General features: G+C 44.4%; 1 protein-coding gene across 7 annotated transcripts in view; it reads right to left on the reverse strand.

Annotated features, from left to right (window-relative positions):
• Positions 1-14,718, reverse strand: part of SLC39A11 (solute carrier family 39 member 11) — a 481,072-nt gene that overhangs the window by 307,079 nt on the left and 159,275 nt on the right. For 6 of the 7 annotated variants that reach the window (XM_060252173.1, XM_060252180.1, XM_060252174.1 and 3 more), the window contains one exon: positions 876-1,023. In XM_060252173.1, coding sequence (XP_060108156.1) covers positions 876-1,023 — 148 coding nt within the window. The remainder of the gene's footprint in view (positions 1-875; positions 1,024-14,718) is intronic. The other variant, XM_060252178.1, reaches the window with a different exon arrangement.

Genomic DNA, 14,718 nt, shown 5'->3' on the forward strand with positions numbered 1-14,718 from the left:
GAAAACTGAGACACAGTACATGTGCAACTGTGTGTGTGGTGGGGAAGGGGTTAACTTCCAAAATGACTGCTTAGATTTTCCTGTAGCAACAAATGAATGGCAAGAACTGAGGATCTGAGACAACTATTTAGATATGAACATCTTGTCCATGTACAACACAGACAACTTAGGCCTGCCAGGTTTTTTGGTTTTGCCAGGCTACAACTTATGTAAAAAGCTTTCACTGGCATAAAAGTTTGCTGATTCCCATAAAAGAAATGATAGCACATCTTTTAATTATGGCATGAGTATCAATTAATGTTCAGAAGAAATCAGGAGGAGGATTTCCTCAGCTCTACACAGCTAGGTATCTGTAAAAGCTCTCTTCTCAGTCTACTGCATCTTTGCTTGAATTGTGGTGGTCAACATCTTCAAAGTTGAGCATTCATGCCTTTAATAGTTGTGTACATCAAGGAATTTTAGCAGGTGCATGCTGCCCATCTTGGCAGGCTAACATCCTGTACGAAAGGGAAGAGGTACAAATTCCCCCACATCTGTTCAAGCAGCAGGATAGCATATTTTAAATAGACTGATCAGTCCTGATTTAATGAAGGCAGATCAGTCATCTAAACAGTAAAAGATCATGCAAACATGAAAATTTGTGTAAGTGATCTGGAAAAGCATGAGAGAAAGGAAAAGCAACCCCAGCTCTGGCCAGTTACCTGAATAAAAATAGTAAGAAAGTTCTTTAAAAGCAGTTCTAAATGCACACACACATACATTCTTTACCTATATAAATGTAAGATGTGTATGTACTCATTTTTGTATCTTATGAACTAGCAATGCTATATCAAAACTGACAGGATTCTACAGATGGTATATGACAGGATGCTTGCCTGAATGCAATGAAGTTCTACCTATCCGGATGGACAGCTCATTTTCATACTCCTCTTGGTGGTGGATGCGCTGGTGATCATACTTCTCTTTCACCACTCTTGAATCATAGTCCAAAGCCAGTGCTGTGTATGGAGGCTCACTGATACCCTAGAACAAGGAAAAACATAATAATGCTCATGCTTCTCTTTATATATAAGTTATAACTGAACACTAGATTGTGTTCTTCAGTACCTTGAAAGACATTTAATAAATACATTTATTTATTATGGCATGTTATCATTGGTGTGTGGCATGTTATCATTGGTTGCTCTGTTGTCAGTGTACACAGTTTTACTGACATAGACATTGCAAGGCAATTACATGGAGCTGAGGTCTCTGTGTGTGATGACAATTACAGCTATGCAGGAGTCTCAGAGAAAGTCAATAGATTATATTCCCTACACACTCACATCACCTCAGCTCACTGTGCATCTCTGGGATTTAATTACTAGAGCTGGAGTCCTACAATTTCTTCTCTAGAGACTCTCTAGTTGCATCGGTGTGGAAACAAAAAAGGACCAACAGGACATGTTTTAGATCCAGAGAGAACTAAGAAACTAAATTATACCTTTGAGATTTACTTTCATACATATTACGCCTTCAGTATTTACTATGCGAGTGTAACAACAGGCTCTCAGTTAATTACTCTTAGCATTCCACAGTTAAGGAGGATACATTTACACCAGCTACAAGAGCACAAAGACCCACCACAGCCACCACCTCTTGTCCTCCCTCCTGCTCAGTCAAGCAGGAGGAGAGGACAAGAGGCAGCCTCCCCAGGCCAGGTCTTTCTGAAGTTGGCTGCAAAAATCACAAAGACCCACCACCTCTCATCCTCTCGTCATCCTGCTCAGCTGAGCAGCAGGGGGGAGAGAGGTGGGGCTGGCAGGCTGGGTCTTCCTGCTTTTGCAGCCAGCCAGCTGTGAGAGCACAAAGACCCACTGCCTCTTGCTGACCAGTCCAGGAGGAGAGGACAAGAAGCAGCCTCTTCCTGGGCTGGGTCTTTCTGCTTTTGGCTGTGAGAGCACAAAGAGCCATTGCAGCTGCCTCTTGCACTCCTGTCCTACTGCACCAGGTTGGGGGCCCAAAGTTGAGGGGCCTTGTTAGGGAACCAGGAGGTGAGGCCTGGCCAGCAGCCATGCTACAACTCATGAGAGGCAGTAAGAAGAGGATGTAAGAAGAGAACACTGACACACCTCCTGTGCTGCTTCTTCCAATGCAGGTTCGATAAGACCAGAAAAAGAGCAGCATAGATGGAATTTAAAGGGCAGCTCACTAAAGATAGGGTCCATAACAGAACCTTTGGAGAGAGCAGAACCCAAGTAGCATCTGAGCTAGCAGATGAAATGAGTACTACAGAAAGCTAAGTGAACCTTAGACAACTATGTCTGGTTATTAGTTGTAGATTTTCCAGGCTGTACGGCCATAGTCTTGGCAAAGAGCCATGGCCATACAAGCCCAGAAAATCTACAACTACTAATGAACTGTGGCCATGAAAGCCTTCGACAACAGACGTCTGCTTAGTTTTTCATCTGACAAATTGAGGACAGAGAAAGTTTGATAACATTCACTATTTACTATACACCTTATTAATTTTCAATATACATTTATTGGACTCTGAGCAACCCACTGGGACTCTGGAAATTTAACCTTTTGGGACTCTGTATAATTCACTGAGCTTCTGTGCAATTTATTCAAATGATGCATAAGATTCCAGGAGCGCAGGCAATTCAACTGGGCAGTCTATGGTTTACCAAGACTTCATGCAGTTATCTGAGATGTAATTTATCTGACCTTGTTGAGTAGTCAATTGCTTCGCCGAGACTGGAGTTTAAGTGTTTTGCACCTGATGCAGTTTTGCAGGAGCTCAATGAAATTTAACAGGAATTTAATGAGAATTAAGGTAGTTCATCTGGGTTTTCTTCTCTATAATTTTAGTTCCTTGCAAATATATTAGGTATGTGTTTAACTCATCATAACTTTAAAGACTCTATTAGAACTTCAGGAGTTTATTGACATTTTGAGTAATCTATCTGGGAGTGAGAACAAACCTGAAGTATATAAGATTTTACAAAACAGTACAATTCTTAGAAGGAAGGTTGGATGAATCTCTTTCAGAATTGTTTATAGCCTATAGATTTAGTTGCTTGAAAATGTGACTATTTATATAGCTTGTGGCTTTTGCTAGAGCAATGCTGCAATCAATTTGATTTCTATTTAGTATCTCCCCTAAAAATGTTTTTCTCTTCTTCCTTGTTTTTCTGGTTGTCTAATAGAAGTGATACCAGTTTTCTGTTATGATCACTGCTATAAAGTGATACCAGTTTTCTTTTATGATTCTGAACAGATCCCCTTTTTTTTCTATTTAGAGAACGTTAGGGAAATATTCGCTCAAGAATTTAAAATATTTGAGGGAACAATACTGCATAAATTAGAAGAGAAGAGAATTGAGCCTGACAATAAATAGCTCAGATAAAACTGAGACTAGAAAAAAGAGAACAGTGTGTAGAAGAAATAATGCAAACAGCATATGAAGTTAAAGAAGTTAACTATCTCAGGAAATGCTAGAAAATTAAGTAGAGAAATAACAGAAATGTGATGTTAATGAAACACCAGGGCTAAGAACAATGATAGATTCACAGCTATATATAAATAAGGCTGTAAGAACTTGAAACAACTTCATCAGGGGAAACCTACTTCCAGATTCTTTTTAGTTCCATTCCCATATATACATTTAAACAGTGATGAAGCTTCATGTGGAATTCATAGGGGACTTACAATCAGGTCCATATGTACGGGTGTGCCAATGAGTGCCTGGCCCCACTCCAAACAACCCAGCCCCCTCCCAAACAGCTACGCTCACCTTCTCCTGCCCTGCTCCCCACCCTCCTAACACAGTCCAGCAAGGACTCCTGGTACTCGGCAGCACTGTCACATGACGCCAGCGCCACTCACTCAGCCAGATTCCCTTGGCCAATGGGGTAACTAAGATGGCAAGAAGGCAGGGAGGAAGGGAAGGGTTAGGGAGGGGCATGTGAATGAAAGGCTTGCTCAGTCAGCCAGGCAGACCAGTTGCTTGCTGCTTCTGAATTCCAGCTAGATTCAATCGAGCTCCAAAGGGCAGGGAGAAAGGCCAGCACCAAGCCCACCCCATGTGACCTGCTTCAGAGGTGGCACCCAGAATGACACACATACACACACACCTGCACTCTGCAGAGGAGCCCAGCTGGTCTCCAACAGCAGAGCCCAGTTAGGGGAAGCAAAGGACTCTGGCCTCCCTCTCCCATCCCCAAATCCCACCCTCTCCAGGTGGCACCTTGGTGGACTCCAACAAAAATATTCTGGGCACAGGGCTGTGTACAATTATTAAAGACTTTTATCCCTCTGCACTATTTGGTTTCTTCTTCTTCATTTTACCTCTTAGAAGCCACATGACCCTAGCAGGATAGCACAGAGGCCAAACCTTCAAAAAGGATAACCACTCATTTCTGCACTCTGAGTGGATACAGAAATCAAGGAGGATATGATCTGTAGTCTCTGTTTTCTCATTGCCACATGGACATAACCCATAAAGTATGGTTCCTTTATACAGCACCCACTGGTAACTGCAGAGGGTAGTAGTATATTTAGATGTCCCAGGGTAAAAGTTTTTTCTATATTTTAGAACAGTTAGATTTTTCACTTTATCTAGCATCTTAGGGGAAGGACAGTGGCTCAGTGGTATAGCATCTGCTTGGTAAGCAGAAGGTCCCAGGTTCAATCCCCGGCCTCTCCAACTAAAAGGGTCCAGGCCAATAGGTGTGAAAAACCTCAGCTTGAGAGCCTGGAGAGGCACAGTTTGAGTAGACAATATTGACTTTGATGGACCGAAGGTATAAGGCAGCTTCATACATTCATTAGTCATGGGGTATAAGGCAGTTTCATACATTCAGTATAAGGCAGCTTCATACATTCATAAGTCATGGACTTTAACTTCATATTTTTGGGGGAGGTAGATTTCCATCCTCAGCTGAGGACTAGGTAAGTCTGAACTTCAGAGCAGCGCTTAAATAATCAAGCATCTCAATGCATTCTTTCACTGTATTGAAAAGTTCGTTGATGTTCCAGTAACAGACCATACTGGGTGCTCATGTGGCTTCATCATGAGACTATTGCCAAACTCGCTCTAGTTGTCTAAGCTCTCATTTCATCCCCCTAAGCTGGTGTACTATGGGGCTAATTTAGGACAGGAATGAAGAGGATATCAGAATGGATTCAGGGAGATTGTATTCCCTAGAGGTAAACTCTATCAGTTCATCAAATGAATGACTGGGGAACATCAGATCCTGCAGATCATTCTGGAATCCAACTTAGTTCATGATTCTCCATGGGCAAGCAAAAATCTGCTTCTCGTCTAGACAGGAGAGGGTTGAGGTACCCAGACAGGCTTTCAGGGAAAAATAATCTGACCATGGCACTATATCAACTATAGTGAGACTGGCAGCATTGACATGGATGTTGAAGTCTCCCAGCACTATCAGTCTTGGGAACTCAAAAGCCTACCCCCCCCCCTTCCTGCAGGCTCAGTAAGCTGCCCATTGAGCAGCCAGACTCTCCTCATTATTCCATATCAGGCCAACACAATGCATACTGGATATCTTTGGGATGCAGAGTACCCTGAAGGAGAATGACTCTCAGAAGAGTAACACTATCCCGACCCTTAGTCCAGGACTTACGTAAAACCGAGAACCAGGAGGCAGTTCATTCAAGGTGACTTGTTTCACCTTCCCTTAACAAGGCCTCCATCACACACACCAGGTCCACTTCTTGTGCAGCAAAGTAATTTTGCAGAATTGTGGTCATATTATTAAGGGACCTGGCATTGCACAACATCAGTGTCAGAGTAGGGTTAAATTTCCAGGCCCTTCCACCCAGGTATCTCAGGATGGAACAAAGGCTGGAAGGAGACCAAGCATAACAGTATATCTGACTCCTTCCATTACAATTGTCTTTATAATCACTTTCTTTTTAAGCCTTTCTAGGCACTGCTTTCTTAGCTCCAAGTTAGTGCTCCCACCATGGTGTCATCTTGAAACGTAGTAAGCTTTGAAATTATGAAAAATACTTAATTTTTTTAAAAAAAATCCAAAACCCAGCTGTAGGTCAAGACAGAAGGAAAACTATTCCTTATCTGTCCCTTATCAGATAAGTGCTAATTAAAATCATGAACTAAAATAAACAGAACTAAAACTGTCTGCTGGTCAGGCACCATCTCGTTTCTCTGGCTCTCAAATTCCCTATTCATTAGCTAATAGGGCCTGTTCCCCACTGATTACAGGGTTCCAGCTGCTCATTTCTTGCACCTCAAATCCCCACAAATCCAGAGAGCTTTTATACTCACAAGGCTGAAAGATCAGCAGTCCTGTATGGCAGATTTTTTGAAAACTCCTCGTCATGAAATATTCTTTCTGTGTAGAGCTAGAGGTTCTGATGTTTTATCTCATATTTTGCTTCTTAATAACTTTTATACTGAGTTGAGAAACTCTAACTAGCCCTCTTTTACACAAGTTTAAAAACCATTCCCCAAAATGGCTAGTTTTATATCAGCTATCTAACCAGAACCCTCATATCACTAATCAAGTAGCTAAGTATCTCCTAGACTCCCAGAACGGATTGTCAGTAACTCAGGATAATTTCCTTTTTCCTTCTTCTTTAAAGTTTATGATTATTTATTTGTGTTATTTCTCGACGTTGTCTGATCCAATTATGTAACTTGTATTAAATGCCTAAGAAAGGCATTCTGATCTGAACTTCAACAGTCTTCGTACAGGAAGCTGGTAAAGCCTAATGCAGAGGTCGGATTTATCAGTATTAATACTTTTGATATAGTAAAATAACAAAGAAAGAAAGAAATGCTTAGAAAGACTTAAAAAGAAAGTGATTATAAAGACAATCGTAAGGTATTAAAATTTCAGGCAGCGTAGTACAAAGAAAGGTAGGGGACAGATGCTAGGTATAGAAGAGACACACAAAAAAGTGTATTACATACAAATCAGGGAATTAAGAATTATGTTAAAGAACAGTGGTATTACAACCTGAGATGCCAGAGAGGAGGAGATTAATTCCTATCTGTATGGTGGGATAGTAAATTATTAAATGTTCTTGGAAAACAGGGATGACAGTAGAACGGCTAGTAATGTCATCATCTATACAAGTAGTTCCCCTAATATTACACAGAACCTGTTGGCAATCGGTAGTGGTAAACAGAACACTAGTCAGAATGTATTTAACAACAGCAAAAACATTCCAAATAAAGCAATGAACAAGGTGTTCTAACAATCTTCTGAAGAACAGTTCTGAAAACCTTGGCATGAAACTTTAATGTATAAAATTAAGGGGCTTATATATAAGTATTCAAAGAAAGTGGCAGGTATTAACAACATTTTTCCATCAAAACTTTTTATTCAATGAGGTATACGCACAAATTTCACCGATATTATAAGAACATAGATATAAGGAAACAGAACACACACACAACATTTCAGAAAGTATGTAAAAAGCTATGGATATTGTAAGCTTATTGATTTTTGTTTATGTGCATTTTAAATGCTTAAAAAACGAAACCAAGGCATCCAAGATTAGACCTGCCCACTAGTCTGAGGAGACTAGCTTTTTTCACAACTTGTCCTTCTCAGCATTTGCCTTGCACTGCCCTCAATGGCACAGAGAATGATAGAAAGAAATAGAGACCTTAGATTCACAGTACTGCATACATCAGCATGGTACCAACCATGTGCACAAAAGACAAATTAAAACACAAAGGTACACTGAACCACTGCAACAAGTAATGAGATGCTTCATGAGTTAAGGTCACTCAAAAACAAAAAGCAGAAGGTTAGAGATGAATAACAATCCCCCATCTGCATAATGCATTGCAACTGATGGTATTCATACTGATCACACATTAGCTAGCCTTTTTAAAACACAGTTTAATCAGGACAATGTTTCCACTTCTATTAGGACAGCAATGAGAAAACTACATTTTAAAAATGCATCTTGATTGCTGAATGATTTATTTTCATTTTTAAATAAAATTACAGTGATATATTCTCCCTTTCCTATGTTCTTCAGTTGCATTCTTCACTATGCTTCTGTCCCTTCCCTGAAAGACTCCCCTTAACCTCTCCTTCTCAGCCACCAACCAACCTACTTTTATTTGTCCCCCAGTCATGAGCTTTCCCTAGGGTTGCCAAGTTCAATTAAAGAAATATCTGGGGACTTTAGGGAGTGGAGCCAGGGGACTTTGGGAGTGGAGCCAGGAGACATTGGGGTGGAGCCAGGAGCAAAGTTGTGACAAGCATAACTGAATTCCAAAGGGAGTTCTGGTCATCACATTTAAAGGGACCACACACCTTTTAAATGGCTTCCCTCCACTGGAAATAATGGATAGGGGCACCTTCTTTTGGGGCTCATAGAATTGGACCCCTGGTCCAATCCTTTTGAAACTTGGGGGGTATTTTGAGGAGAGGCACTGGATGCTTTACTGCAAATGTGGTGTTTCTACCTCAAAAAACAGCCCCCGCAGAGCCCCAGACAACCATGAATCAATTCTCCATTATGGGAATCGGTCTCCATAGGGAATAATTGAATCCCAGCAGACATTTCCCTCCCCCTCCCCCAACTTTCTGATGACCCTGAAGCAAGGGGAGGGCCTCCAAACCGGGGGATCCCCTGCCTCCACCTGGGGATTGGCTTTTTAGCTTTCCCTTCTTCTTATCTCTGGCAACCTGGAGGTAGGAAATCTATGACACAGTTCTGCAGCGCCATTCACTGGATCCAACTGTATGGTAGAGAACATTAAAGGATTTGAAGGGGCAGCTCAATTTCCTCCTGTATCTTTCACCCCACACTACTTTTCCTTCATGGTAACCCCTATACTTCCATTGTTCCTTGCTTCCTTCTCTCCTTCCCACCCACCCACCCACCCACCAACTTTATATGTGCCCGTTTTCAGCTATATTTTTAATTATTCATATAGCCAATCTTTTTCCACAATGCGGGCCCAAGTAGCCTCCCTCATTCTCCTCCCCTCTCTTTTATTCTCACAATAACCCTGTGAGGTCAGCTTTCACAGCAGAGTGATGATTCCAACCTAAGTCTCCCAGATTCTAATGTGAAACTCTAACCATGATTCTGCACTCACTTTGTATGGTGGCTGCTGCTTAACAATAGCAAGCAAGCAGGCCTAGGTGGATTATGCAAGCAGGACTATAACTATGGTGGGGCCTGGAGGGCAGGCCCCTCCATTCTCACTCCCTCAGAAATCAGCTGATCCCACTACTTACAGCCAGCACCAGCGCTTTCTTGCACACCACTGCTTTTTTCTTGCTGCCCAGGCAGGAGGTGGCTCTTAGCAGCCCAACTCATTCCCCCGGCGGAGCCCCTCGGGGCAGAAGATGCCACCTCTGCCTCCCTTGGGACAAACCCCACCCCACCGTGTTCTTCTCTCCCCCTTGGAGCAGGGCCTAAATGGCACAGGTGAGCCCCAATGGGAGGCTGGCTGGGGGGTCTCTATTCGGGCTTTTCCCCTGCCCTTAGCCCACAGCACCATTCACTGGATGGCCAGGAGAGGGCCAGCAGCAGGGGGAGTGGCAGAGGCTTGCAGGGAAGGGAGGTGGTAGCCAGGCCTTTGGGGTCCCCAGTCTCTCGGGGTGGGCTTTGCGCTACTCTGCTCTGTCACCGACAGACTCCTCTCACTGTCCCCAAGTGCAGTACAGGATCCTGCCTCAAAGGTGTACTGTCGAACCATACCATACTAAACCTTTAATGGCATAACAGTTGCTATCGAACCAGCTGGGAGGGAGGATGGGGCTCCCCATCCTGAGCTGGGGCACAGTTTAGCAGCTTGACAGGGCCCACGGAGATGTCCAAAGGCTGCTTGCCAAGCCTAGAGGCAGTGGCAAATCCTGGCCCATTTCCCCGAGGAGGACCACCGAGGCAACCAAAAGCCCCTGTCTGAGTCACTGCTGGGCTTGTGCTGAGTGCCACTCTCCTGCCAGCCAGCCTCGCCACTTCTCTGCCTCCCCCACCCCCTCCCCCTGGAGCCTCTGAGCCCCTGCAGAGTGCCCTCCCCTCTCCTCCAAGGTGCATCTCAGTGCAGGGCTGGGAGCCACTCAGATCACCTGTGGGGGGAGGGGAGTATGAATCTTTCCTCTGGCTCCCGGGTTGGAGGCTGTGCTCTTGAAGGCATCCCTCTTTACCTTCCAGTGCTGAGACCCCAGCTGGAGCCACCAAACCAGGTGGCTCCTGACCACCCCCAACAAAAAATCCTGACTGTGTGCCCTTCAAATTTTAAATCCTGGCTACGGGCCTGTAACGCCCTCTACATGGGGCTGCCTCTGTACCGAACCCGGAAGCTGCAGCTGGTGCAGAACGCGGCGGCTAGACTGCTGTTGGGGCTCCCGAAGTGGGAGCACATACAGCCTGGGCTACGCGAACTGCACTGGCTGCCAGTTGTATACCGGGTTCGTTACAAAGTGCTGGTCATTACCTTTAAAGCCCTATATGGTCGAGGACCTGCCTACCTTAGGGACCGTCTCTCCCCATATGAACCCCAGAGAGCACTGAGGTCAGCCAGAAAAAACCTATTGACCATTCCCGGACCGAAAGAGGTCAAGTTGCAAAGCACCCGTAACCGGGCCTTCTCCTCTATAGCTCCGAGCCTATGGAATCAACTTCCAGAGGAAATGCGGGCCCTGCGGGACCTTGAACAGTTCCGCAGGGCCTGCAAGACCATCCTCTTCCAATCAGCTTTCGCTGAAGAAGAAGGAGATTGTTAAGAAAATCGCCATCATAAAAGCAAACATAGCACTAGCACTTTTATTAATTAATTTTAAAACTTAATCAGGATTTTAACTAAACCGTTGAAATGTAGTTTTATCTAATTTTGTATAATTAATGTATGAACTATGCTGTTAGCCGCCCTGAGCCTGCTCCGGCGGGGAGGGCGGGATACAAATAAAATTTGTTGTTGTTGTTGTTGTATGTTGCTCAGTGGTAGCTGTCATGCCTGGTATAAATCCACCCTCAAAAGCCAAAACAAAATGCTGGGAAAGGGTCCTGTCAACACTGATAGTAAAAGTCAGGACGGGGGTGGGCAAACTGTGGCTGGGGAGCCATATGTGGCTTTTTCACACATATTGTGTAGCTCCCAGAGGTCGAGGAGGAACTTAATGCAGGCTTACTCTCAAGGAATGGCATTGAGACCTCAGTCAACCTCTGAGCACTGACCCATAGGTAGGTGACTATTTCCTCCATGTGTGTGAAGTGCGGAATGATGGGGAAACAGGCAGGCTTGCAAGCTCTTCTCCTCCACTGCAAAAGACCTAGAGTGGGGAGAGCACAAGAGCTGAGGGAGCCACTGGAAGGAGGGATGGAATTAAAGAGTGCTGTGCAGAGCTTCCCCTTAGTTCCATAGTTCTTGCAGGAGCTGAATTTACTAACCTTAGTGTCACGGTAAAGAGAGATGTATTACAAATGGTGGTCAGTGATTTATACAATAACATGTGTGTTTTCTTCTCCCACTGGTGCCAAAAAATAATTCCATACCCTTTCCCTATGTTAGTTTTATGGGGACTGTTATTCCCAGCTTTTGTTTGTTAAAAAAAAAAGTCCCCTAGCTTGGTCAAGCTGTAAAGTGCATACATATGCATTTTATCTTTCTATGCAAAGAAAGTATTAGGCGTTTTAATAAAGATGCATGTGTAATATTTGTTCATGTCTTGCGGCTCTCAAAATCTGATGTTTATTCTTTGTGGCTCTTAAGTTAAGCAAGTTTGGCGAACACTGGTCTAGGACCTCCTCAGCCCTCCGAGATAACCACCTTGGTTCATCAAAGTCAGCAATCTGAGCAAATAGATTACTACTCTCAGCCAAAGGTTATCAGGGGCAGTTAGTTCTCAGCCCCCTAAAGACATAAACCCATTCTGATGTTAGGGGGGTTACCTTCAGGTCAAAGGGCAATACAACCCCCAGCTTCTTGGGGTATCATTGTTGATAAAAATAGCTTGTATCCATCTAGCCACTCTTCCCTTTTCAACTGCAGCGCACTAATCCCCTCCAAATTTTGTTCTGGAAGTCAGCCAAATGGAGTATGTAGTAGAAAGGGAAAATGAGAAGAATCTCAGTCCATTCTCTTCCATATAGAGCAGTGATTCCCAACCAGGGTACCCTGGGGTACTGCGGACACTTCCTAGGGGTACCGTGAGATGTAGATGTACCGTGACGCCATTCATCCCCCCACCACCACCACCTGCCACCTCCCTCCAACCAGGCTGGCCAGGCACAGGGTGACTCCAGAAAATGCATGCACATGAGGCTGGCAGCACCGCCATATGCCCACGCAAGGAGGCTCTGCCTGGCCCCACCTCTTCGGCATCCTCCTTTTTGCACGTACTGCACCGATCAGCAGCGTGCAGCGAGTAGAGCAGCACGTGTCACCTGCTGCTACTTCTGCTGATGCCCAATACCTCTGCCCCTTTTTCGCAGTGCCTCCAAGCAGATCACCTGGCTGCTTTCCTCCTTCTCCGTCCCTTGGACTGATGGCCGGGTGCTGCCGCTGGCCCTAGTACTGAGTTGAGAGCAGACTGGTAAGCAGAAGTTCAGCAACATGCCATGCCACAAGAAGGGTGTTCAGGGGAAAGTTGGCTGGGTGGGCCTCAGGGGCTGAGGGCTCTTGAGGCTGCTGAGTGTGATTCCACTTGCACAGAGGCAGCAAGGCAAGGCAAGCGCACGGAGCTGGGACTACTGGGAGATGAGGGGTCGAGGGGACGGAGAGGTGACGCAGAGAGCGGGCACTGTGTGGGCAGCCTTGCTGGCGACGGCAAGAGCTCTGCCCCTCTTCACTAAGGCATCTAAAATGGCGGTGCCGAACTGGTGCAAAATGAACCCCCTCCCTCACGGGTGTGGGGAGAGATCCTCCCATGAGTCGAACTAAGTTGCAGCACAACTCTCCCAGGCAGGTCACCTCCTCAGCTCCCGTTCACTTTTAATGATCTGAAATAATAGCACAGAACATTTAGACATGTTTTCTAATTAGGTTTACTTTGGAATAGCCACTCTTGGATGAATGGCTGCAAAGTTGTAGTACACCCAGTCAAGGGCTAACCATACTGTCACACACTAAAGCAGGGATGTCGAACTAATTTGTTATGAGAGCTGGATCTGACATAAATGAGACCTTGTTGGGCTGGGCCATGTCAGGTTGGGCCAGGCCATGTGTATACCTGTTTAAGATTAGGTAGCAGAGACATAAACTTTATAATCTCTCTCTCTCTCTCTCTCTCGGCTTGGCTTCGCGAACGAAGATTTAAGAAGGGTGCAATAGTCCACGTTTGCTGCAGGCTCGCTGGTGGCTGACAAGACCAATGTGGGACAGGCAGGTCCGGCCACAGCGGCTGCAGGGAAAAGTCTGATTTAGGGTTGGTCCTGTAGCAGTGCGATTCTTCCTCAATCTCCTTTTGTCCTCAAGACCAGCTATGCGTGCGTTCTCAAAGGAAGAGACAGCCTGGTGGATGGTGTGCCTCCATGCTTTGCGATCTGAGGCTAGGTCACACAGACAAACACAATTAAATAGGTTTTGGTTTTTGTTTTTTTAAAAAACATGCTTAAAATGTTAGCACTCATTGGTCTTAAAGGTGCTTTCTTTGTATTTCTCCCATGGGATCCAGGGAATGGGGCAAAGGAAGCTGTGGCTCCTTCCTTCCTTCCCCAGGGGACTGGGGGGGAGGAACCTCAGCCAAAAGAAGGAAGAGGGACTTGGATCAGTAGCTCTGCTGTGCAATTGAGAGAGCCTGGAAAAACAAGCTCTGCCTTTCCCCCTTCCTCCCCTAGGACCTCAGCCAATGGAGAAAATAGAGGTTATTCTCTGTAGCTCCTATGCGATTGAGCAAGCCTTGCAAAGCAAGCTTCTATGCAGAAGGAAGCAAGAGATAGGGAGAAGAAAGCAGATGATAGCCAGTTGCTCGAGGGCCTGATAGGAGCTCTCCGGGGGCCTGATTCAGCCCCTGGGTTACTTTGAATGTAAAGACTACACTGGTGAGAAGAAGCATTCAGTTAAAAATGTGCTTTCTTCTGCTGCCAGTCATATTTGAATGAACCCATACCATTGTTTGGTGAAGTGTGCTTTTAGCATACAAAAGCTTACATTCACAAGCTGCACATTCCAGGCTAGCATCAGTTATGACACGGAAAATTTTTGTGTTGCAGTTTGGTGGATGTTGGGTAGACATTTATAAATCGCATTTCAACAGTTTCTTACCTTACTGTTGGGACTTGCGTCTGTTGTGTGCTTTGAAGAATTTTAAAATATCACACCAATTCTGTCTTAATTTCATTAGTTTAAATTGTGTTCATTTCCACATTGTTAATTAATGAATAAACAGAAACTTAACAGCAATAAACTATTATGTCTCTCACGTAACTAGAAAGTAAATCATTTTTTTAAAGAATAGGTATTTTCCTCAAGGGTACCATGGGATATGAAGAGCGAGGTCACGGGTACTGCTACATCAAAAAGGTTGGGAAACACTGATACAAAGAAATGCAGTTTTGCAGAGTAACTGCATGGTTGGATACATCTATTATATATGGTAAGATAACAGTAATGCAAGTTGCATGCTGATACTTATGTCTTTATTTAAAATATTTATTAGCACCTTTCTTCCCTACAGAGTTCAAGGCAGCTTACAATATTAATAAAATATATTACATAAAAAAATGAAACAAAAATTTAAAATCACTGTTTAGGACTGCTTTAACCAAAAA

The sequence above is a fragment of the Heteronotia binoei genome, chromosome 13, assembly GCF_032191835.1.
Source record: "Heteronotia binoei isolate CCM8104 ecotype False Entrance Well chromosome 13, APGP_CSIRO_Hbin_v1, whole genome shotgun sequence".
Classification (NCBI taxonomy): Eukaryota; Metazoa; Chordata; class Lepidosauria; order Squamata; family Gekkonidae; genus Heteronotia; species Heteronotia binoei.